We start from the raw sequence: 25076 nt of genomic DNA, 5'->3' as shown, positions 1-25076 counted from the left end.
ATGTGTTCAGTCTCTGGAATTTACAGAGAATGGTGCGCAAAACAATAAAACATTCACTGAGCAGCAGTTCTGTGGGCGCCGTAAACCCATTTTAATGGGAGAGGAGACTGCCCAGACTGGTTCAGGAGACTGCCCAGATTGGTATTTTTGGGAACATATTAGTACACGTTAGTAATAGATAGTAGATTTAGCCTTTAGGTGCATTGCCAGTCTTGACAGTTGTTATCTTATTGGTTTTTAAGATTTGCTTTTAAGGTATTGCGGAAAATTTGGTAACAGGGCTAGTCTGTATTGTCTGCAGAGCTCACAGTCCTTTACCTTTGTGCAGAAATACTCCTCTCACCATCCACAATCAAATTTAGGGACCCATTTATCAATGAGTGATAAAACCTGTTCTGAATGATAAAACCCGTTGCATATGATAAATGGTGCTCCAGCCAATTGGCTCCCAACTGTCATTTTTCAGACACTCGACAGTTGGGCGCCGAACACTCGACAGTTGGGCGCCGAACACTCGACAGTTGGGCGCCATTTATCATACGCAACAAGTTTTATCATTCACAACTAGTTTTATCACTCCTTGATAAATGGGCCCCTTAGTTCTGTAATTAACTGTAATAAGATAAAGTTAACCGTGAACAAGAAAGTTTCCCAAATAACTTGTGGTTCCTTCCAAAGGGTGCAATGTGTACTGTTTATTTTTAGATCCCCTGATTTCCTCATTTGCTCCCATTAAAGTAAAACAATTAGCAGTTTAGGCAAAAAAAACAAATATTTTGCTGTTTAAATTATCCCCAGATATTTCACATTGCTGTTGAAAGCTTTTCTGATTCATTATTGACTTAATTAAGTATGTAATTGTGTTTTTATTTAATAGGAAGATGCTTTTGCCCTGCAAATATGTAGCTATGGAAAATATGGTTTATAATTATTTTGACAGTTTCATCCCCGAAGATTGAAAATGTAGCGTAATTGCTAACATGGCTGTAATTACCATCTAATATTTTATAGTAGGCTGGTTTCCTGGGTTTTTTTTTTTTTAAACGCTGAACTTTATGTTCTCTGGAGGGGTTTAAAATAGGCAGACTGGTGCACAGCATGAATTTTTGATGAGCGCAAAGAGAAAATGTTATTCAATGACGGACTGTTGTATTATCTGCAGTGTCATTTATCTGACCTTTGTAAATGTGAGTGGTTTGGTTTTATCCGTGTGCACTAAAATCCCTTCTTGTTCTGAAATATTTACCATTTTATGGAGCATTTCCCAACATACAGTTTTCAATATTGAACTGTCCCAGTACAGGGATACGTTTACATGTGTGTCCTAATACTTAGCTTGAATACGCCATGCGGCGCGCGACGTCTTGGGGTGAGTGACCCGAGCCGATCGGTGTAGAGTCTTTTCTCCTCGATTGTGCGTCTAAATCGTAATGCAACAAAACCGCTGCACAGGACTGCACGGATTCATTTGAAATGCGACGCTGTACATCTGTATGTATTAAACTGACCATTCACACTGTGCTATTCGGCAGTGGACAATTGGGTGAGATATGTGGTGAGAACCAGATCCGAACATTACCATGTATTGTCGTAAAATCTGTCGGCAGATGATCTTCCAACCGTTCTTATTGGCGCCAGTGCGTTGTGGTTGTGATCGGTCTGCTATGTTAATGCACTGCACAGGCAAATCTTCTCCAACTTGCCCTTGGTGGATCTGATTCTGAGTCAGTCGGATTTCTGTACTCAGGTGCAAATGGCAAGTTTTTGTATACAGCGCTTGCACAGATGCGAATCTAGGTATGTCTGTCCTATACTCAGATGGATGGATCTCTCTTTCCATGATTTGTGGCACTGTCATGTGCGTTTAGATAAAGCTCGGAGGCATTCTGAGTCCTGCGTACCGTGTAGGGAAGCCGGTTTCCGACAGGTCATAGGGCTTTGAGCAGCTGCTGATACTAACTCTGCCAATTGCGGCATAAAATCAGAGTGGCGGCCCGACTTTCTGCTTGCAGACGCATGGACCCCCGCATTAGCTGTACAGAATCTCGCATTAGCATCAGATAATAAACTAGGATTCCGGTAACTACAGCCACCTAGAGTGTAGCTCGGAATAATCCCCGATGTCAGGATACATTGGGCCCTGATTCTGAGTTGGGAGTAAAGCAGAAAAGAGCAAGTACAGTAACTGTGTACCTGGACAAACCATGCTGCTCTGCAAGGGGGGGCAGATGCATTCATTTGTTGTTTTTGCATGCAGGGCAAATAGGGGCTGATCTTGCATGTAGAATGCAGCCCATAAATGCTGGTCAGCTATATTGTTCCCCTGATAGTTATATTTGGGTTAGGACACGCCACTGCCAAATCTAAATCCCTCTGCACATTTTAAATCTGCACAGTGATAAAGTGGAGAGAGATAAAGTACCAGCCAATCATCTCCTAACTGACATGTTACAGGCTGTGTTTGAAAGACGACAGGAGCTGATTGGTTGGTAGTTTATCTCTCTTCACTTTATCACACTTCAAGTCTTAGTACATCAGCCACCATGTCATAGAGCAGGGATAGACAACTTCCGGCACTCCAACTGCTGTGTAACTATACATCCCAGCATGCCCTGACGGCAAAAATGTGGCGAGTCATGCTGGGATGTGTAGTTCCAGAGCAGCTAGAGTGCCGGATGTTGCCTGCCTCTGTCATCAGCGGTGTATGCCATGATCAGAGAGCAGGCCTTGTGTTAACCTCATTTGTCAGTTCACAGTCTGTTTTGTTGCCCTTTTTTTAAGCTCTTTCATGTTTCTATTCATTTTTTAGTTTGTGGAAGACATTTGCCTTTTAATTTTTGCTTTATCTGTATAATAATAATAAAATTAATAGCCTTATTTAGATTTTAATTGAAAGGCTAAACCGATGAACGGAGAAAATACACAAGTAAAAGATCTTCCATTATTTTCTAGTATAGTACACAGCATAAACGACCGGAACATTACAGTATAGTAATACAATAGGGTAAAGATGAAGTGTAGGGTAAAAGAGGGTAATACAAGGACACAATTAAAATACAATGATTAAACACTATTAATGCACTGTGAATAGCAAAAATAGTAGAGGTCATATAATAAGAATAATGTTGTGAACAAAAATAAATAACATGTGTTATTGTACATACTAGAAAACACAAGCCGTTATTGACGGAGAGAGTCTTTGTTTTCACATGCTGAGAGTATTTGTGACCGTGACGGAACCATTATGAATTTCGGGTCGTGCTTAGGTGGGTTTTCCAGGGGCCTCACTTGGATACTGTGCTGGTGGGCGTCCTGCTCAGTCTGCGCTCTTAGCGCTCAGTCTGTGGCTTTTCACATTGTGACACTGCCCCTGGTAACGTAGCACTGCCCTCGTTAACACAATTACTGGGGTGGACACTGATGAGATCTGCACACAAGGTTATACACGTACGAGCAGAAGCGAATGGTTGAGTAATACAGTCATACCCTAATCATATATACCTTAGAAATGTATATAGGGGGTCATTCCGAGTTGTTCGCTAGCAGATTTCGGTCGCTGCGCAGCGATCAGGCAAAAACTCGGCACTTCTGTGCATGCGTTTTCGGCGCAATGCGCATGGGCGTCGTACTATTACAACGAACTATGTCGTTTTGCACAGGGTCTAGCGAAGCATTTCAGTCGCACTGCTGGCTGCAGAGTGATTGACATGAAGTGGGCGTTTCTGGGTGTCAACTGACCGTTTTCAGGGAGTGTTCGAAAAAATGCAGGCGTGCCAGGAAAAACGCAGGCGTGGCTGGGCGAACGCAGGGCGTGTTTGTGACGTCAAATCAGGAACTGAATAGTCTCAAGTGATCGCAAGCGCTGAGTAGGTCTGAAGCTACTCTGAAACTGCACAAAATTTATTTGTAGCCGCTCTGCGATCCTTTCGTTCGCACTTCTGCTAAGCTAAGATACACTCCCAGTGGGAGGCGGCATGTGTTTGCACGACTGCTAAAAACTGCTAGCAAGCGAACAACTCGGAATGACCACCATAGTCACTAAGCACACTGACATGTATTAAGTATACGTACTATTTCATCTGCTGTGATCTTTTTAAGTGTTGGATTTTGTTTGACTTTTTATGTCATAAGATTTTATGCAAATACTTCTTTCTCTGACGTCCTAGTGGATGCTGGGACTCCGTAAGGACCATGGGGAATAGCGGCTCCGCAGGAGACAGGGCACAAAATAAAAGCTTAAGGATCAGGTGGTGTGCACTGGCTCCTCCCCCTATGACCCTCCTCCAAGCCTCAGTTAGATTTTTGTGCCCGGCCGAGAAGGGTGCAATCTAGGTGGCTCTCCTGAGCTGCTTAGAATAAAAGTTTAGTTTAGGTTTTTTTATTTTCAGTGAGTCCTGCTGGCAACAGGCTCACTGCATCGTGGGACTAAGGGGAGAAGAAACGGACTCACCTGAGTGCAGAGTGGATCGGGTTTCTTAGGCTACTGGACATTAGCTCCAGAGGGACGATCACAGGTTCAGCCTGGATGGGTCACCGGAGCCGCGCCGCCGTCCCCCTTACAGAGCCAGAAGAGACGAAGAGGTCCGGTGAAATCGGCGGCAGAAGACATCCTGTCTTCAGTCTAAGGTAGCGCACAGCACCGCAGCTGTGCGCCATTGCTCTCAGCACACTTCACACTCCGGTCACTGAGGGTGCAGGGCGCTGGGGGGGAGCGCCCTGAGACGCAATATAACAGTATATACCTTAGGTGGCAAAAAGAATACATCACATATAGCTCCTGGGCTATATGGATGTATTTTAACCCCTGCCATTTTTACACAAAAAAGCGGGAGATAAGGACGTCGTGAAGGGGCGGAGCCTATCTCCTCAGCACACAAGCGCCATTTTCCCTCACAGCTCCGCTGGAAGGACGGCTCCCTGACTCTCCCCTGCAGTCCTGCTTCAGAATCAGGGTAAAAAAGAGAAAGGGGGGCATTTTTGGCAGCAAATAACGATAATAACAGCAGCTATAAGGGAATAACACTTATATAAGGTTATCCCTGTATATATATATAGCGCTGGGTGTGTGCTGGCAGACTCTCCCTCTGTCTCTCCAAAGGGCTAAGTGGGGTCCTGTCCTCTATCAGAGCATTCCCGGTGTGTGTGCTGTGTGTCGGTACGCGTGTGTCGACATGTATGAGGAGGAAAATGATGTGGAGGCGGAGCAGTTGCCTGTGTTGGTGATGTCACCCCCTAGGGAGTCGACACCTGACTGGATGATTGTATTTAAACAATTAAGTGATAATGTCAGCAATTTGCAAAAAACTGTTGACGACATGAGACAGCCGGCAAATCAATTAGTGCCTGTCCAGGCGTCTCAGACACCGTCAGGGGCGCTAAAACGCCCGTTACCTCAGTGGGTCGACACAGACCCTGACACAGATACTGAGTCTAGTGTCGACGGTGACGAGACAAACGTAATGTCCAGTAGGGCCACACGTTACATGATCACGGCAATGAAAGAGGCATTGAACCTTTCTGACACTACAAGTACCACAAAGAAGGGTATTATGTGGGGTGTGAAAAAACTACCAATAGTTTTTCCTGAGTCAGAGGAAATAAATGAGGTGTGTGATAAAGCGTGGGTTTCCCCCGATAAAAAACAGCTAATTTCTAAAAAATTATTAGCATTATATCCCTTCCCGCCAGAGGTTAGGGCGCGTTGGGAAACACCCCCTAGGGTAGATAAGGCGCTCACACGTTTATCTAAACAAGTAGCGTTACCGTCTCCTGATACGGCCACCCTCAAAGAACCAGCTGATAGAAGGCTGGAAAATATCCTAAAAAGTATATACACACATACTGGTGTTATACTGCGACCAGCAATCGCCTCAGCCTGGATGTGCAGTGCTGGAGTCGCATGGTCGGATTCTCTGACTGAGAATATTGATACCCTGGATAGGGACAATATTTTGTTAACTATAGAACATTTAAAGGATGCATTACTATATATGCGTGATGCACAGAGGGATATTTGCACCCTGGCATCAAGAGTAAGTGCTATGTCCATCTCTGCCAGAAGAGCGTTATGGACGCGACAGTGGTCAGGGGATGCGGATTCCAAACGGCACATGGAAGTATTGCCGTATAAAGGGGAGGAGTTATTTGGGGCTGGTCTATCGGACCTGGTGGCCACGGCAACGGCTGGAAAATCCACCTTTTTACCCCAGGTCACTTCACATCAGCAGAAAAAGACACCGTCTTTTCAAACTCAGTCCTTTCGTTCCCATAAGTACAAGCGAGCAAAAGGCCACTCTTTTCTGCCCCGGGGCAGAGGAAGAGGAAAAAGACTGCACCATGCAGCCGCTTCCCAGGAGCAGAAGCCCTCCCCTGCTTCTGCCAAGTCTTCAGCATGACGCTGGGGCTTTACAAGCAGACTCAGATATGGTGGGGGCCCGTCTCAAGAATTTCAACGCGCAGTGGGCTCACTCGCAAGTGGATCCCTGGATTCTACAGGTAGTATCGCAGGGGTACAAACTGGAATTCGAGGCGTTTCCCCCTCGTCGGTTCCTGAAGTCTGCTTTACCAAAGTCTCCCTCCGACAGGGAGGCAGTTTTGGAAGCCATTCACAAGCTGTATTCCCAGCAGGTGATAATCAAGGTACCCCTCCTGCAACAAGGAAAGGGGTATTATTCCACGCTGTTTGTGGTACCGAAGCCGGACGGCTCGGTGAGACCAATTTTAAATCTGAAATCCTTGAACACTTACATAAAAAGGTTCAAATTCAAGATGGAGTCACTCAGAGCAGTGATAGCGAACCTGGAAGAAGGGGACTATATGGTGTCTCTGGACATCAAAGATGCTTATCTCCACGTCCCAATATACCCTTCTCACCAAGGGTACCTCAGGTTTGTAGTACAAAACTGTCATTATCAGTTTCAGACGCTGCCGTTTGGATTGTCCACGGCACCTCGGGTCTTTACCAAGGTAATGGCCGAAATGATGATTCTTCTACGAAGAAAAGGCATTTTAATTATCCCTTACTTGGACGATCTCCTGATAAGGGCAAGATCCAGGGAACAGTTAGAAGTCGGAGTAGCACTATCTCAGGTAGTGTTACCTCAGCACGGGTGGATTCTAAATATTCCAAAATCGCAGCTGATTCCAACGACACGTCTACTGTTCCTAGGAATGATTCTGGACACAGTCCAGAAGAAGGTGTTTCTCCCGGAGGAGAAGGCCAGGGAGTTATCCGAGCTAGTCAGGAACCTCCTAAAACCAGGCCAGGTCTCAGTGCATCAGTGCACGAGGGTCCTGGGAAAAATGGTGGCTTCTTACGAAGCGATTCCATTCGGAAGATTCCATGCAAGAACGTTTCAGTGGGATCTACTGGACAAATGGTCCGGATCGCATCTGCAGATGCATCAGCGGATAACCCTGTCGCCAAGGACAAGGGTGTCTCTCCTGTGGTGGCTGCAGAGTGCTCATCTACTAGAGGGCCGCAGTTTTGGCATTCAGGATTGGATCCTGGTAACCACGGATGCCAGCCTGAGAGGCTGGGGAGCAGTCACACGGGGAAGGAATTTCCAGGGCTTGTGGTCAAGCATGGAAACATCTCTTCATATAAACATTCTGGAACTAAGGGCCATTTACAATGCCCTAAGTCAAGCAAAACCTCTGCTTCAGGGTCAGGCGGTGTTGATCTAATCGGACAACATCACGTCAGTCGCCCACGTAAACAGACAGGGCGGCACGAGAAGCAGGAGGGCAATGGCAGATGCTGCAAGGATTCTTCGCTGGGCGAAAAATCATGTGATAGCACTGTCAGCATCACCCGGGAGAGTGGGGACTTCACCCAGAAGTCTTCCACCTGATTGTAAACCGTTGGGAAAAACCAAAGGTGGACATGATGGCGTCACGTCTAAACAAAAAACTGGACAGATATTGCGCCAGGTCAAGGGACCCTCAGGCAATAGCAGTGGACGCTCTGGTAACGCCGTGGGTGTACCAGTCAGTGTATGTGTTCCCTCCTCTGCCTCTCATACCAAAAGTACTGAGAATCATAAGAAGGAGAGGAGTAAGAACTATACTCGTGGTTCCGGATTGGCCAAGAAGGACTTGGTACCCGGAACTTCAAGAGATGCTCACGGACGAACCGTGGCCTCTACCTCTAAGAAAGGACCTGCTACTGCAGGGGCCTTGTCTGTTCCAAGACTTACCGTGGCTGCGTTTGACGGCATGGCGGTTGAACGCCGGATCCTGAGGGAAAAAGGCATTCCAGAAGAAGTCATTCCTACTCTGGTCAAAGCCAGGAAGGACGTAACCGCAAAACATTATCACCGCATTTGGCGTAAATATGTTGCGTGGTGTGAGGCCAAGAGAGCCCCTACAGAGGAATTTCAACTGGGTCGTTTCCTTCATTTCCTGCAAACAGGACTGTCTATGGGCCTAAAATTAGGGTCCATTAAGGTTCAAATTTCGGCCCTGTCGATTTTCTTCCAGAAAGAACTGGCTTCAGTACCTGAAGTTCAGACATTTGTAAAAGGGGTGCTGCACATACAGCCTCCTTTTGTGCCTCCAGTGGCACCTTGGGATCTCAATGTGGTGTTGAGTTTTCTAAAGTCACATTGGTTTGAACCACTTTCCACTGTGGACTTAAAATATCTCACATGGAAGGTGTCGATGCTGTTAGCCTTGGCTTCAGCCAGGCGTGTGTCAGAATTGGCGGCTTTATCATATAAAAGCCCTTACTTAATTTTTCATTCTGACTGGGCGGAATTGAGGACTCGTCCTCAATTTCTACCTAAGGTGGTTTCTGCATTTCACATGAACCAACCTATTGTGGTACCTGCGGCTACCAGGGACTTAGAGGACTCTAAGTTGCTTGACGTTGTCAGGGCCTTGAAAATATATGTTTCCAGGACGGCTGGAGTCAGAAAATCTGACTCGCTGTTTATCCTGTATGCACCCAACAAGCTGGGTGCTCCTGCTTCTAAGCAGACGATTGCTCGTTGGATTTGTAGTACAATTCAGCTTGCACATTCTGTGGCAGGATTGCCACAGCCAAAATCAGTAAAAGCCCATTCCACAAGGAAAGTGGGCTCATCTTGGGCGGCTGCCCGAGGGGTCTCGGCTTTACAACTTTGCCGAGCAGCTACTTGGTCAGGGGCAAACACGTTTGCTAAATTCTACAAATTTGATACCCTGGCTGAGGAGGACCTGGAGTTCTCTCATTCGGTGCTGCAGAGTCATCCGCACTCTCCCGCCCGTTTGGGAGCTTTGGTATAATCCCCATGGTCCTTACGGAGTCCCAGCATCCACTAGGACGTCAGAGAAAATAAGATTTTACTTACCGATAAATCTATTTCTCGTAGTCCGTAGTGGATGCTGGGCGCCCATCCCTAGTGCGGATTGTCTGCAATACTTGTATATAGTTATTGTTACAAAAATTCGGGTTATTATTGTTGTGAGCCATCTTTTCAGAGGCTCCTTTGCGTTTATCATACTGTTAACTGGGTTCAGATCACAAGTTGTACGGTGTGATTGGTGTGGCTGGTATGAGTCTTACCCGGGATTCAATATCCTTCCTTATTATGTACGCTCGTCCGGGCACAGTATCCTAACTGAGGCTTGGAGGAGGGTCATAGGGGGAGGAGCCAGTGCACACCACCTGATCCTTAAGCTTTTATTTTGTGCCCTGTCTCCTGCGGAGCCGCTATTCCCCATGGTCCTTACGGAGTCCCAGCATCCACTACGGACTACGAGAAATAGATTTATCGGTAAGTAAAATCTTATTTTTTTCTTTATCTTTTTTTCCTTCCTTCAGGATACGGTGCATCCGGAAAGTATTCACAGTGCCTCACTTTTTCCACATTTTCTTATGTTACAGCCTTTTTCCAAAATGGAACAAATTCATTTTTTTCCCTCAAAATTCTACACACAATACCTCATAATGACAACGTGAAAAAAAAATATTTGGAGATTTTTTTGCAAATTTATTAAAAATAAAAAACTAAGAAATCACATGTACATAAGTATTCACAGCCTTTGCCCAATACTTTGTTGATGCACCTTTGGCAGCAATTACAGCCTCAAGTCTGTTTGAATATGATGCCACAAGCTTGGCACACCTATCTTTGGGCAGTGTCGCCCATTCCTCTTTGCAGCACCTCTCAAGCTCCATCAGGTTGGATGGGAAGCGTCGGTGCACAGCCATTTGCAGGTTTCTCCAGAGATGTTCAATCGTATTCAAGTCTGGGCTCTGGCTCGGCCACTCAAGGACATTCATAGAGTTGTCCTGAAGCCACTCCTATGATATCTTGGCTGTGTGCTTAGGGTCGTTGTCCTGCTGAAAGATGAACCGTTGCCCCAGTCTGAAGTCAAGAGTGCTCTGGAGCAGGTTTTCATCCAGCATGTCTCTGTACATTGCTGCATTCATCTTTCCCTTTATCCTGACTAGTCTTCCAGTTCCTGCCGCTGTAAAACATTTCCACAGCATGATGCTGCCACCACCATGCTTCACTGTAGGGATGGTATTGGCCTGGTGATGAGCGGTGCATGGTTTCCTCCAAATATGACGCCTGACATTTATGCCAAAGAGTTCAATCTTTGTCTCATCAGACTAGAGACTTTTGTTTCTCATGGTCTGAGAGTCCTTCAGGTGCATTTTGGCAAACTCCAGGCGGGCTGCCATGGCTTTTTCCCAGGGACGTACGGTGAGCTAAATGGCTCAGGAGGCACTGGCTAACCCCAGAGCCAGATTTACATGCAATATATGAGCCAAAGGGTGCAAGTGGGCATTATACACAGGTGCAGCATTTTGGTGAGTTTTGATTAGAGATGTGCGGAAAGGATACACAGGTGAGGCACTGCCTCACCTGCCATAGACTTTTTACTCCACAGTTTGGGCTATAAAATGATTAGAATAATGCTAAGAAGATATTTCTCACATATTATCAGTATTTTTCATATATTTTATTCAGTCAAAACTCTGGTGCAAACGTTAGTATGACAGGAAAGGCTCTGCCTCACCCCACCGCACGTCACTGCTTTTTCCTAAGGAGTGGTTTCCGTCTGGCCACTCTACCATACAGGCCTGATTGGTGGATTGCTGCAGAGATGGTTGTCCTTCTGGAAGGTTCTCCTCTCTCCACAGAGGAATGCTGTAGCTCTGACAGAGTGACCATCGGGTTCTTGGTCACCCCGCTGACTAGGGCCCTTCTTCCCCAATTGCTCAGTTTAGACGGCCGGCCAGCTCTAGGAAGAGTCCTGGTAGTTCAGAACTTCTTCCATTTACGGATGATGGAGACCACTGTGCTCATTGGGACCTTCAAAGCAGCAGATATTTTTCTGCACCCTTCTCCAAATTTGTGCCTCGAGACAATCCTGTCTTGGAGGTCTGCAGACAATTACTTTGACTTCATGCTTGGTTTGTGCTCAGACATGCACTGTCAAGTATGGAACCTTATATAGACAGGTGTGTGCCTTTCCAAATCATGTCTAATCAACTGAATTTACCACAGCTGGACTCCAATTAAGCTGTAGGAACATCTCAAGAATGATCAGAGGAAACAGGATGCACCTGAGCTTAATTTTCAGCTTCATTGCGAAGGCTGTGAATACTTTTGTACATGTGATTTCTTACTTTTTTTATTTTTAATAAATTTGCAAAAAATCTCAAAAACTTTTTTCACATTGTCATTATGGGGTATTGTGTGTAGAATTTTGAGGGAAAAATTAATTTATTCCATTTTGGAATAAGGCTGTAACAAAATGTGGATAAAGTGAAGCGCTGTGAATACTTTCCGAATGCACTGTATCTAACCCCTCAACGCTACACTTGTTTCTGTAACTAATATTAACGTTAATATGTGTAATTACTGTATGGGTACAACTGTTGGTGAATTTTTTTGTTTTTGTCCCTTTTGAGGTTGGATGTCAATGGGAATGTCCACCGTGCTGTACTTAAATTTTACTAACCAAATTACATCTCTAAGCAACACTTTATTTCAGGTGCTGTGTAATGATATTACAAGATACGTATAGCTCATACAGTTCCTCCTGTTGATGCTGAACCATCGGAGTCAGGAATAACCCTTAGATAGATGTGAGACAGATGATTATTTCTACAGAACCGCTCTGTGTTCTCGTTATAATTTACAAAGCTTTTTTTTCTCCCTTCAGAATTATTCCCGATGTGGCAGACCTAAAAATTAAACGTGAGAAAATCAGCAAACAGGATGTGAACTTCATGAAAAAGGTGAGTAGTGACCGATCTTCATTTGATGGTAATGCCACAGCTGTATCGAAGTACATAACTTAAAACGTATCCTCTACTGTAGCCTTGATTGGAGTGCAAACATTAAACCACAGCTTATACCTAACCACTCCTTCCTGCAAGCTAATCCTAACCCTCCCCCCGCAGCCTAACCCTCCCCGGGGGTGGCTAAACCTAACCCCCCCACCCCACAGCCTATACCTAACCACCCCTTCCCGCAGCCTACTCCTAACCCTCCTCCCGTAGCCTAATCCTAACCCTCCACCCGCAGTCTAACCCTCCCCAGGGGTGGCTAAAACTAACCCCCCCACCCCACAGCCTATACCTAACAAACCCTTCCTGCAGCCTAATCCTAACCCTTCCCCCGCAGCCTAACCCTCCCCTGGGGTGGCTAAACCTAACCCCCCACAGCCTATACCTAACCACCCCTTCCTGCAGCCTAACCCTCCACCCGCAGCCTAACCCTCCCCGCTGGTGGCTAAACCTAACCCCCCCACCCCACAGCCTATACCTAACCACCCCTTCCCGCAGCCTACTCCTAACCCTCCTCCCGTAGCCTAATCCTAACCCTCCACCCGCAGCCTAACCCTCCCCAGGGGTGGCTAAAACTAACCCCCCCCACCCCCACCCCACAGCCTATACCTAACAAACCCTTCCCCAGCCTAATCCTAACCCTTCCCCCGCAGCCTAACCCTCCCCTGGGGTGGCTAAACCTAACCCCCCACAGCCTATACCTAACCACCCCTTCCCGCAGCCTAATCCTAACCCTCCACCCGCAGCCTAACCCTCCCCGGGGGTGGCTAAACCTAACACCCCGCCCCATCCCACAGCCCATACCTAACAACCCCTTCCCACAGCCTAATCCTAACCCTTCCCCCCGCAGCCTAACCCTCCCCTGGGGTGGCTAAACCTAACCCCCCCACACACACACCGACCCCACAGCCTATACCTAACCACCCCTTCCTGCAGCCTAATCCTAACCCTCCACCCAGAGCCTAAACCTAAGCACACACACACACCCCCCCTCCCCCCCTCCGTGGCTTACCTCTGTGACGGTCCGGCAGTCATTCATTCGGGATCCCGGCTGTCGGGATGCTGGTGCCGGGATTGTGATCCCAGCCGGGATGTAGGTACCGCCATTGTGAGCAGTGTCAGGGTTCGGGCGTCTGTATATTAATTACCAATATCCCGACCGGATCCCATTTACAGATGCGTCCTCATACATCCAGCCTCAATACACCACGCAGCATGAGATGCCTGGCGCGAGTGAGCTGGAGATTGTGCTGATTACTTTGATATGCAACATTTGTATATCTGTGTGTGCGAGCCTCTTTACGAAGCACAACGGAACTTTGATTGGAAAGAAGCTGCGGCAGCTACATTGTAACACTTTGAGTCTCCCAGTGTGTCCTAGCTGCATCGCGTTGCAACTAAGAGGCGTTTTAGGCAAGAAATATACAAAAAAAAGCCGCCTGGTGCTAGCCGGGTCTCACGTGAACTGGGGTGCCGAGAGGGACTGTTTGGTGCGTCTGCAGCAATGATGTGTGAGGACACATTTGTACTTCTGACGTGCCTTTGCTTTGAGCTGGCAGGTCGGTGGAATCTCAGATGGTCCCACTGTGGTCTCTTGAACTCTCTGGTCTCCTGGTTTAGGCTAGAACGACTGTTATAGATACTCTTCCCTAAGCGCAGGTGTCAGTCGAGTAAATTGGGACTTGCACTTGGGGGCAGTAATAATAACCATTCAGATGAGCGGAAATTGAAGATTTAAAATGAATATGGAGCCCATTAGAGGCTTGGTGGACTTAGCGGGTAGAAGATTTGGTGTTCTACACCTTACCCGAGCCCTGGTTGCCGGGTAACTACAGCAGGAGGCTTCGGTTTTCTTCAAGGTCAGGCACACACGATGGGGGCTCTCCGGGATCGCGCTTCGGGAGGTGGTGAGTGGGTCCCGCTTGCGAGACCCGTACTTTATCGCGATCCGGCGCGGTCAGTGGGAGGCGGGCCGCGCGTGCTGGCGGTGGACACTGTGGCAGTACAGGCGATCCCACTAGATCACCAGGGCATGGGTGCAGGTCAGGTTTTCTCTCAACCATTTTAATAGTAGCCCACAGTACCCGGTGGTTTTACCAGCAGGGGAATGAGGCTTAGACCTGGAGCCCCTCCCCCAGCCCCAGGGCGCCATTTCCCGCAAATGTTCCTGCCCTGGAGCTGCATATCTGTCTCTCCCTCACTCCCTGTCAGTGTCTGGGCGCCACTTCTCTCAGCTACACTGTTCCTGGGACTGCTTGGGCAAATCCTCCAATCTAGTCCAGTGCAGTATTATTGTTAGTAATAACCTCTGCATTGTACAACTGTGACTATTTGTGTGTGCATTTGATAGCTGAGTGGTGTCCATTTCGTGTCTCTCACTCAACTTGCTATCCCTATATTCTATAACCTGAGGGGGCTTGGTGCATCAGGTTTTATATTTTTATAGGATTTTCACAAGATACAGTATACCTTAATACGTATTTCTCTATCGTCCTAGTGGATGCTGGGGTTCCTGAAAGGACCATGGGGAATAGCGGCTCCGCAGGAGACAGGGCACAAAAAGTAAAGCTTTTTCCGATCAGGTGGTGTGCACTGGCTCCTCCCCCTATGACCCTCCTCCAGACTCCAGTTAGATTTTTGTGCCCGGCCGAGAAGGGTGCAATCTAGGTGGCTCTCCTAAAGAGCTGATTAGAAAAAGTTTAGCTAGGTTTTTTATTTTACAGTGATTCCTGCTGGCAACAGGATCACTGCAGCGAGGGACTGAGGGGAGAAGGAGTCAACTCACCTGCGTGCAGGATGGATTGGCTTCTTGGCTACTGGACATCAAGCTCCAGAGGGACGATCACGGGTACAGCCTGGATGGTCACCGGAGCCACGCCGCCGGCCCCCTTGCAGATGCTGAAGACAGAAGAGGTCCAGAATCGGCGGCTGAAGACTCCTGCAGTCTTCAAAAGGTAGCGCACAGCACTGCAGCTGTGCGCCATTTTCCTCTCAGCACACTTCACACGGCAGTCACTGAGGGTGCAGGGCGCTGGGAGGGGGGCGCCCTGGGAGGCAAAATGATTACCTATAAAGGCTAAAAATACCTCACATATAGCCCTAGAGGCTATATGGAGATATTTAACCCCTGCCTGATTTCTCTAAATAGCGGGAGACGAGCCCGCCAGAAAAGGGGCGGGGCCTATCTCCTCGGCACACGGCGCCATTTCCTCTCACAGTTCCGCTGGTCAGGACGGCTCCCAAGTCTCTCCCCTGCACTGCACTACAGAAACAGGGTAAAACAGAGAGGGGGGGGCACATTTATGGCGATAATTTGATATAACAAAGCAGCTATAAGGGAGCACTTATTATAAGGCTATCCCTGATATATATATAGCGCTTTTGGTGTGTGCTGGCAAACTCTCCCTCTGTCTCCCCAAAGGGCTAGTGGGTCCTGTCTTCGTTAGGAGCATTCCCTGTGTGTCTGCTGTGTGTCGGTACGTGTGTGTCGACATGTATGAGGACGATATTGGTGTGGAGGCGGAGCAATTGCCAAATATGAGGATGTCACCCCCTAGGGAGTCGACACCGGAATGGATGCCTTTATTTATGGAACTACGGGATAGTGTCAACACGCTAAAGCAGTCGTTTGACGACATGAGGCGGCCGGACAATCAATTAGTGCCTGTCCAGGCGACTCAAACACCGTCAGGGGCTGTAAAACGCCCTTTGCCTCAGTCGGTCGACACAGACCCAGACACAGGCGATGACTCCAGTGGTGACGGTGACGAATCAACCGTATTTTCCAGTAGGGCCACACGTTATATGATTTTGGCAATGAAGGAGGCGTTACATTTAGCTGATACTACAGGTACCACTAAACAGGGTATTATGTGGGGTATGAAAAAACTACCTATAGTTTTTCCTGAATCAGAAGAATTAAATGACGTGTGTAATGAAGCGTGGGTTGCCCCTGATAAAAAACTGATAATTTCAAAGAAATTATTGGCATTATACCCTTTCCCGCCAGAGGTTAGGGAGCGCTGGGAAACACCTCCTAGGGTGGACAAGGCGTTAACACGCTTATCTAAACAAGTGGCGTTACCCTCTCCTGAGACGGCCGCACTTAAAGATCCATCAGATAGGAGGATGGAAAATATCCAAAAAAGTATATACACACATGCAGGTGTTATACTACGACCAGCTGTAGCGACTGCCTGGATGGGCAGTGCTGGGGTAGTTTGGTCAGAGTCCCTGATTGAAAATATTGATACCCTGGACAGGGACAATATTTTACTGTCGTTAGAACAAATAAAGGATGCATTTCTTTATATGCGTGATGCACAGAGGGATATCTGCACACTGGCATCACGGGTAAGTGCTATGTCCATTTCGGCCAGAAGAGCTTTATGGACGCGACAGTGGTCAGGTGATGCGGATTCAAAACGGCATATGGAAGTTTTGCCGTATAAAGGGGAGGAGTTATTTGGAGTCGGTCTATCAGATTTGGTGGCCACGGCTACAGCCGGGAAATCCACCTTTCTACCTCAAGTCACTCCCCCACAGAAAAAGGCACCGACTTTTCAACCGCAGCCCTTTCGTTCCTTTAAAAATAAGAGAGCAAAGGGCTATTCATATCTGCCACGAGGCAAAGGTCGAGGGAAGAGACAGCAACACGCAGCTCCTTCCCAGGAACAGAAGCCCTCCCCGGCTTCTACAAAAGCCTCAGCATGACGCTGGGGCTCCTCAAGCGGACTCGGGGATGGTGGGCGGTCGTCTCAAAAATTACAGCGCGCAGTGGGCTCACTCGCAGGTAGATCCCTGGATCCTGCAGATAATATCTCAAGGGTACAGGTTGGAATTAGAGACGGATCCACCTCGCCGTTTCCTGAAGTCTGCTTTACCAACGTCCCCCTCCGAAAGGGAGACGGTTTTGGAAGCCATTCACAAGCTGTACTCTCAGCAGGTGATAGTCAAGGTACCTCTTCTACAACAAGGGAAGGGGTATTATTCCACTCTTTTTGTGGTACCGAAGCCGGATGGCTCGGTAAGGCCTATTCTAAATCTGAAGTCCTTGAACCTGTACATAAAGAAGTTCAAGTTCAAAATGGAGTCACTCAGAGCAGTGATAGCGAACCTGGAAGAGGGGGACTTTATGGTATCCTTGGACATCAAGGATGCGTATCTCCACGTTCCAATTTACCCCTCACACCAGGGGTACCTCAGGTTCGTTGTACAAAACTGTCACTATCAGTTTCAGACGCTGCCGTTCGGATTGTCCACGGCACCTCGGATCTTTACAAAGGTAATGGCCGAGATGATGATTCTTCTTCGAAGAAAAGGCGTATTAATTATCCCATACTTGGACGATCTCCTAATAAGGGCGAGGTCCAGAGAACAGCTAGAGATGGGATTAGCACTGTCTCAAGAAGTGCTAAAACAGCACGGGTGGATTCTGAATATTCCAAAATCCCAGTTAATGCCGACAACTCGTCTGCTGTTCCTAGGGATGATTCTGGACACGGTTCAGAAAAAGGTTTTTCTCCCGGAGGAAAAAGCCAAGGAGTTATCCGAGCTTGTCAGGAACCTCCTAAAACCAGGAAAGGTGTCTGTACATCAATGCACAAGAGTCCTGGGAAAAATGGTGGCTTCTTACGAAGCAATTCCATTCGGCAGATTCCACGCAAGAATTTTCCAAAGGGATCTGTTGGACAAATGGTCAGGGTCGCATCTTCAGATGCACCTACGGATAACCCTGTCTCCAAGGACAAGGGTGTCTCTTCTGTGGTGGTTGCAGAGTCCTCATCTATTGGAGGGCCGCAGATTCGGCATACAGGATTGGATCCTGGTGACCACGGACGCCAGCCTGAGAGGCTGGGGAGCAGTCACACAAGGAAGAAATTTCCAGGGAGTATGGACGAGCCTGGAAACGTCTCTTCACATAAACATTCTGGAACTAAGAGCAATATACAATGCTCTAAGCCAGGCAGAACCTCTGCTTCAGGGAAAACCGGTGTTGATCCAGTCGGACAACATCACGGCAGTCGCCCATGTGAACAGACAGGGCGGCACAAGAAGCAGGAGTGCAATGGCAGAAGCTGCAAGGATTCTTCGCTGGGCAGAGAATCATGTGATAGCGCTATCAGCAGTGTTCATCCCGGGAGTGGACAACTGGGAAGCAGACTTCCTCAGCAGACACGATCTTCACCCGGGAGAGTGGGGACTTCATCCAGAAGTCTTCCACATGCTGGTAACCCGTTGGGAAAGACCAATGGTGGACATGATGGCGTCTCGCCTCAACAAAAAACTGGACAGGTATTGCGCCAGGTCAAGAGATCCGCAGGCAATAGCTGTGGACGCACTGGTAACGCCTTGGGTGTACCAGTCGGTGTATGTGTTTCCTCCTCTGCCTCTCATACCAAAAGTATTGAGAATTATACGGCAAAGAGGCGTAAGAACGATACTAGTGGTTCCGGATTGGCCAAGAAGGACTTGGTACCCGGAACTTCAAGAGATGATCACGGAAGATCCGTGGCCTCTACCTCTAAGGAGGGACTTGCTTCAGCAGGGTCCCTGTCTGTTTCAAGACTTACCGCGGCTGCGTTTGACGGCATGGCGATTGAACGCCGGATCCTAATGGAAAAAGGCATGCCGGAAGAAGTCATTCCTACTTTGATTAAAGCAAGGAAAGAAGTAACCGTGCAACATTATCACCGAATTTGGCGAAAATATGTTGCGTGGTGCGAAGATCGGAGTGCTCCGACGGAGGAATTTCAACTGGGTCGATTCCTACATTTCCTGCAATCAGGATTGTCTATGGGTCTCAAATTGGGATCTATTAAGGTTCAAATTTCGGCCCTGTCGATTTTCTTTCAAAAAGAATTGGCTTCAGTCCCTGAAGTCCAGACCTTTGTGAAGGGAGTGCTGCATATACAGCCTCCTGTGGTGCCTCCAGTGGCACCGTGGGATCTCAATGTAGTTTTGGATTTTCTAAAATCTCATTGGTTTGAACCACTAAATAAGGTGGATTTGAAATATCTCACTTGGAAAGTGACCATGCTTCTAGCCCTGGCTTCTGCCAGGAGAGTGTCAGAATTGGCAGCTTTATCTTACAAAAGCCCATATCTGATTTTCCATTCGGACAGGGCAGAACTGCGGACTCGTCCGCATTTTCTCCCTAAGGTGGTGTCAGCATTTCATCTGAACCAGCCTATTGTAGTGCCTGCGGCTACAAGTGACTTGGAGGACTCCAAGTTACTGGACGTTGTCAGAGCATTAAAAATATATATTGCAAGAACAGCTGGAGTCAGAAAATCTGACTCGTTGTTTATATTGTATGCACCCAACAAGATGGGTGCTCCTGCGTCTAAGCAGACGATTGCTCGTTGGATCTGTAGCACAATCCAACTGGCACATTCTGTGGCAGGCCTGCCACAGCCTAAATCTGTAAAGGCCCACTCCACAAGGAAGGTGGGCTCATCTTGGGCGGCTGCCCGAGGGGTCTCGGCATTACAACTTTGCCGAGCAGCTACGTGGTCAGGGGAGAACACGTTTGTAAAATTTTACAAATTTGATACTCTGGCTAAGGAGGACCTGGAGTTCTCTCATTCGGTGCTGCAGAGTCATCCGCACTCTCCCGCCCGTTTGGGAGCTTTGGTATAATCCCCATGGTCCTTTCAGGAACCCCAGCATCCACTAGGACGATAGAGAAAATAAGATTTTACTTACCGATAAATCTATTTCTCGGAGTCCGTAGTGGATGCTGGGCGCCCATCCCAAGTGCGGATTATCTGCATAAATTGTACATAGTTGTTGTTAACTTATTCGGGTTATTGTTGTAGGAAGCCATCTTTCAGAGGCTCCGCTGTTATCATACTGTTAACTGGGTTTAGATCACAAGTTGTACGGTGTGATTGGTGTGGCTGGTATGAGTCTTACCCGGGATTCAAAATCCTCCCTTATTGTGTACGCTCGTCCGGGCACAGTACCTAACTGGAGTCTGGAGGAGGGTCATAGGGGGAGGAGCCAGTGCACACCACCTGATCGGAAAAAGCTTTACTTTTTGTGCCCTGTCTCCTGCGGAGCCGCTATTCCCCATGGTCCTTTCAGGAACCCCAGCATCCACTACGGACTCCGAGAAATAGATTTATCGGTAAGTAAAATCTTATTTTTTCTCTGTAATTTTAGTCACCATATCTCTCCTATATCTCTGCTTGTGCTAACTACACTGCGCAGGGGTTTGGGTAAGAGGTATTGTGCTGCTGCCAATTGTACTGTGTTACCTGATACTGCAAGTTATATCATGTCTGCTTCTGAGGGTTCTGGGGCGGAACACACTGCAGGTGTTGCTGAAGCCACAGATCCCTATGAGGAGAATATAGCAGCTGTGGGCTCTGGTTCTGGGGGCTCCTTGCCCCCCAGTGGGACTGTGGGCAACGGAGGTACATAATGACCCACCGTGGGCTGCTTTTTCCACGCTTCTACATACGCTAGTTAATAAACTAACACCCCCTATGGGACCCCCTATGCCGGTGCAACCGTATGTGGTCCCTGCAGCTAACCCGCCGTGGGCGGACAATTTATCTGCTCAATTGAAGAAGTTGAACCAGTCCCTGACTGCTAAAAAGTCTGACCCTCGCTCGCCTAAGCCCAAGGGGTCCTCTAAGCAAGCTCTTATCTCCTCACAATCCACTGCTGTCACTGACACCTCGTCTGATGAAGACGGCACTTACACTGACCCCACAGATTCTAACACAGATACTGCTGATAGGGAGGGTAGTTCACATGTGGATGTTCCTGATCTTTTGGAGGCTATTAAGTTAATTTTACAGATTACAGATGATCCCGAGCCATCTGTCCCTCCTAAGAAACCAGATAGGTTCAAGCGTGAGAAGGTGGTTAAACAAGTTTTACCTCACTCTGTCCACCTAGTGGATATACGTCAGGAACCCTGGGAAAACCCGGGTACGAAGTTTGTGCCTCAAAAGAAGATGCTGGCTCGCTATCCCCTCGCACCAGAGCGGTCTAAAAATTGGTAAACGCCTCCTCCAGTAGACTCACATGTGGCTAGGATGGTGGTTTCCTCAGCTCTACCTGTCACTACCGTCACGTCTCTAAAAGAACCTACGGATAAACGTGTGGAGGGTTGTCTGAAAGCGATTTACACCCTCACGGGTGCTGCACAAAGGCCCACTATTGCAGCAACATGGGCTGCAGAGGCTATTGAAGCATGGGCCTTGGAGTTAGAAGCTGAAATCTCTTCTGACCATGCTAGACAATGCTTGTCATATATTGTCACAGCTTCTCACTATATTAAAGAGGCGGCTTCTGATGCCGGTATCCTAGCAGCCAAGGCATCTACTACATCAGTCCTGGCTCGCCGGATATTGTGGCTGAGATCCTGGTCTGTGGATCTGGGCTCTAGAAAAACCCTGGAGGTACTCCCTTTCAAGGGAGTTATTCTATTTGGGGAGGACTTATATAAGATTGTGGCTGACTTGGCTACTGCCAAAACTGCCTGTCTGCCAAGTACCGCTCCTTCAGTGTCGAAGGCTAAAGGTACTTCCTTTCGCCCCTTTCGTCCTTCAGGTAAAGCAGAAGGTCAGGCGCACAGCAAGCAGGCCCGCACTTCCAAACCTGGTAAGCCAAAGCCCAAAAGAGCCTGGGCGGCCCGTCAGCCTGCTTCCAAGACCGATAAGCCTGCCGCATGACGGGGCGGGCCTCCCCCTGGGGGATCCCAGGGTGGGGGGGCGGCTTCTAGGGTATATCCAGGAATAGTTGAAGACCACTTCAGATGCCTGGGTACGGGAAGTCGTCACTCGAGGTTACGCCATAGCCTTCAAAAACCGACCCCCTCATCGATTTTGCCGGACAGACATCCCGTTGGACCAGACAAAATCAAACACTCTACATTCGGTGGTACAGACCCTCCTGGATACAGGATTTGTAGTACAGGTGCCTCTTGCGCAGAGGGGCCGGGGATACTATTCTCCGCTGTTTCTAGTCCCGAAACCGAATGGGTCCTCCGGGCCCATTCTAAACCTCAAGGCATTGAACAGGTTTGTGAAGGTTTCCAAGTTCCGTATGGAAACCCTTTGCATTATAGTTCTGGCCTTGGAACCTGGGGACTACATGGGTTCCCTGGACATACAGGATGCTTACCTGCATATTCCTATAGCAGCGTCACATCAGCAATACCTGAGGTTTGCGATTGGCAACCTCCATTACCAGTTTCAGGCGTTACCTTTTGGTTTAACTACGGCTCCGCGAGTCTTCACCAAAGTTATGGCGGTGATGACGGTGGTACTCCACCGTCAAGGGGTCAGGATACTGCCGTATCTGGACGACTTGTTAATCCTGGAAAATTCCCCAGAACTTCTCCTACGTCATCTGGATATGACTGTCCGGTTTCTACAAGCCCACGGGTGGCTCATCAACTGGAAGAAATCCTCCCTGATCCCTGCTCAGAGCATGGTGCACCTGGGAGCACTATTGGACACTCACAACCAGAGGTTGTTCTTGTCTCAGGAGAAAGTCCTGAAGCTTCAGGACAGGATTCGTTGCTTCCTTTCTCATCCGCAAGTGTCGATACATTCGGCGATGCAGGTGCTGGGTCTCATGGTCTCAGCATTCGACATGGTGGAGTATGCTCAATTCCATTCTCGCTTCCTCCAGAAGCTAATTCTAGCCAAGTAGGACGGCCTGCCTCACCGGATCAGGTCTCACATGATCTCATTGACTCCGGAGGTCCGTCTGTCGCTGCTCTGGTGGCTCCAGGACCAACAATTGTGCAGGGGCCGTCCCTTCTGGATATCCAACTGGGTCCTGTTGACGACAGATGCCAGTCGAAGAGGTTGGGGTGCGGTGCTAGAGCAACACTCCCTTCAGGGTCGGTGGACCAAGGAGGAATCCCTCCTCTCGATCAACATTCTGGAATTGCGGGCGGTCTTCAATGCATTGAACCTAGCCCAGCATTTAATTCAGAACCGTCCTGTTCAAGTACAGTCGGACAACGCCACCACAGTGGCTTACATAAATCATCAAGGCGGCACTCGAAGCCGTTTGGAAATGAAGGAAGTCTCACGGATTCTACATTGGGCGGTACGCCATCTACCGGCCATATCGGCAATATTCATTCCGGGAGTTCTGAATTGGGAAGCAGACTTTCTCAGTCGTCAGGACGTACATGCCGGCGAGTGGGGCCTCATCCAGAAGTGTTTCAACTCCTAGTGGAAAAGTGGGGCCTTCCAGACGTAGATCTGATGGCGTCTCAACACAATCACAAGGTTCCGGTCTTCGGAGCAAGGACAAGGGATCCTCAAGCAGCATTCGTGGATGCGCTGGCAGTGCCGAGGAGGTTTCGGCTGCCGTACGTGTTCCCTCCGGTGTCACTCCTGCCCAGGGTATTTCGGAAGTTCAAGCAAGAAAAAGAAATTCTGCTTCTCATAGCTCCAGCGTGGCCCAGACGGCACTGGTTTTCAGACCTGGAAGGCCTATCGTCCGAGCGTCCAATTCTACTTCCACAACGCCCAGACCTCCTCGTTCATGGCCCCTGTGTCTACCAGGACCTAGCCCGGCTGTCTTTGACAGCGTGGCTCTTGAAGCTTCTGTCTTAAGGGCTAAAGGGTTTTCTGAGGCGGTCATTCAAACTATGTTGCGGGCCCGGAAACTGGCTTCGGCTCGGATTTACTATAGGGTCTGGCATTCTTACTTTGTTTGGTGCGCATCTAACGATTATGATGCTTCAAAGTTTAGTACAGCCAAGTTGTTGGCCTTTCTTCAGCAGGGCCTGGATTTAGGCCTGCATCTGGCCTCCCTCAAGGTTCAAATATCTGCCTTGTCGGTGTGGTTTCAGAGAAAAATTGCGACCTTACCTGATGTGCATACCTTTACTCAGGGTGTGTTGCGTATCCAACCGACAAGTCCCAAGGAGCCTGTGGCTCCTTGGGACTTGTCGGTGGTTTTGGAGGCGTTACAAGAGTCTCCGTTTGAACCTCTTGGTTCAGCTGATCTTAAGTGGCTTTCCCTTAAGATGGTGTTTCTGCTGGCTATTGCCTCAGCTAGAAGAGTGTCGGAGTTGGGTGCCTTGTCCTGTAGTTCCCCATATCTGATATTTCACCGTGACCGGGCGGTTCTTAGGACTCGTCCCGGATATTTACCTAAGGTGGTTTCTTCGTTCCACCTTAACCAGGAGATTGTGGTCCCGGCACTTGTTTCTCCTGATCTGTCTCCCAAAGAGCGGTTTTGGATGTGGTACGGGCTCTCCGTTTCTATGTGAAGAGAACTGCTTCTATTAGGTTATCTGATTCTCTCTTTGTGCTGTTTGGATTTCACAAACGAGGCTTGCCTGCTCATAAGCAAACTTTGGCCAGATGGATTAGAATGGTGATTGCACATGCTTATGTGAAGGCTGGCCTCTCTGCTCCTGCTCACATTACGGCCCATTCTACTCAGTCTGTGGGACCTTCTTGGGCGGCCCGCCGTGGTGCGACCCTTGAACAATTGTGCAAGGCGGCTATGTGGTCCTCTGTGAACACGTTCATAAGGTTCTATGCCTTCGATACTGCCGCTTCCCAAGATGCTTCCTTTGGACGCAGGGTTCTTGTGCCCGCTACAGTGTGTCCCCTCCCATAAGGAACTGCTTTAGGACATCCCCTATGTCTATCCTTGAGGAGCCCAGTGTACCCTGCAGCATAAAACGAGTTTTATGGTAAGAACTTACCTTTGTTAAAACTCTTTCTGCGAGGTACACTGGGCTCCACAAGGCGCCCACCGTGACGCACTTAGCTTCTTTGGGTTGGTATGGCAT

General features: G+C 48.4%; 1 protein-coding gene across 2 annotated transcripts in view; it reads left to right on the top strand.

Annotated features, from left to right (window-relative positions):
• EFR3A (EFR3 homolog A) overlaps positions 1–25076 on the top strand; it is a 361435-nt gene that overhangs the window by 256957 nt on the left and 79402 nt on the right. For both annotated transcript variants that reach the window (XM_063921270.1, XM_063921271.1), the window contains one exon: positions 12163–12238. In XM_063921270.1, coding sequence (XP_063777340.1) covers positions 12163–12238 — 76 coding nt within the window. The remainder of the gene's footprint in view (positions 1–12162; positions 12239–25076) is intronic.

Source organism: Pseudophryne corroboree, chromosome 5 (assembly GCF_028390025.1).
Source record: "Pseudophryne corroboree isolate aPseCor3 chromosome 5, aPseCor3.hap2, whole genome shotgun sequence".
NCBI lineage: Eukaryota > Metazoa > Chordata > Amphibia > Anura > Myobatrachidae > Pseudophryne > Pseudophryne corroboree.
Note: the sequence above shows the minus strand (reverse complement) of the source record. Positions and strands in the feature narration are given on the sequence as shown.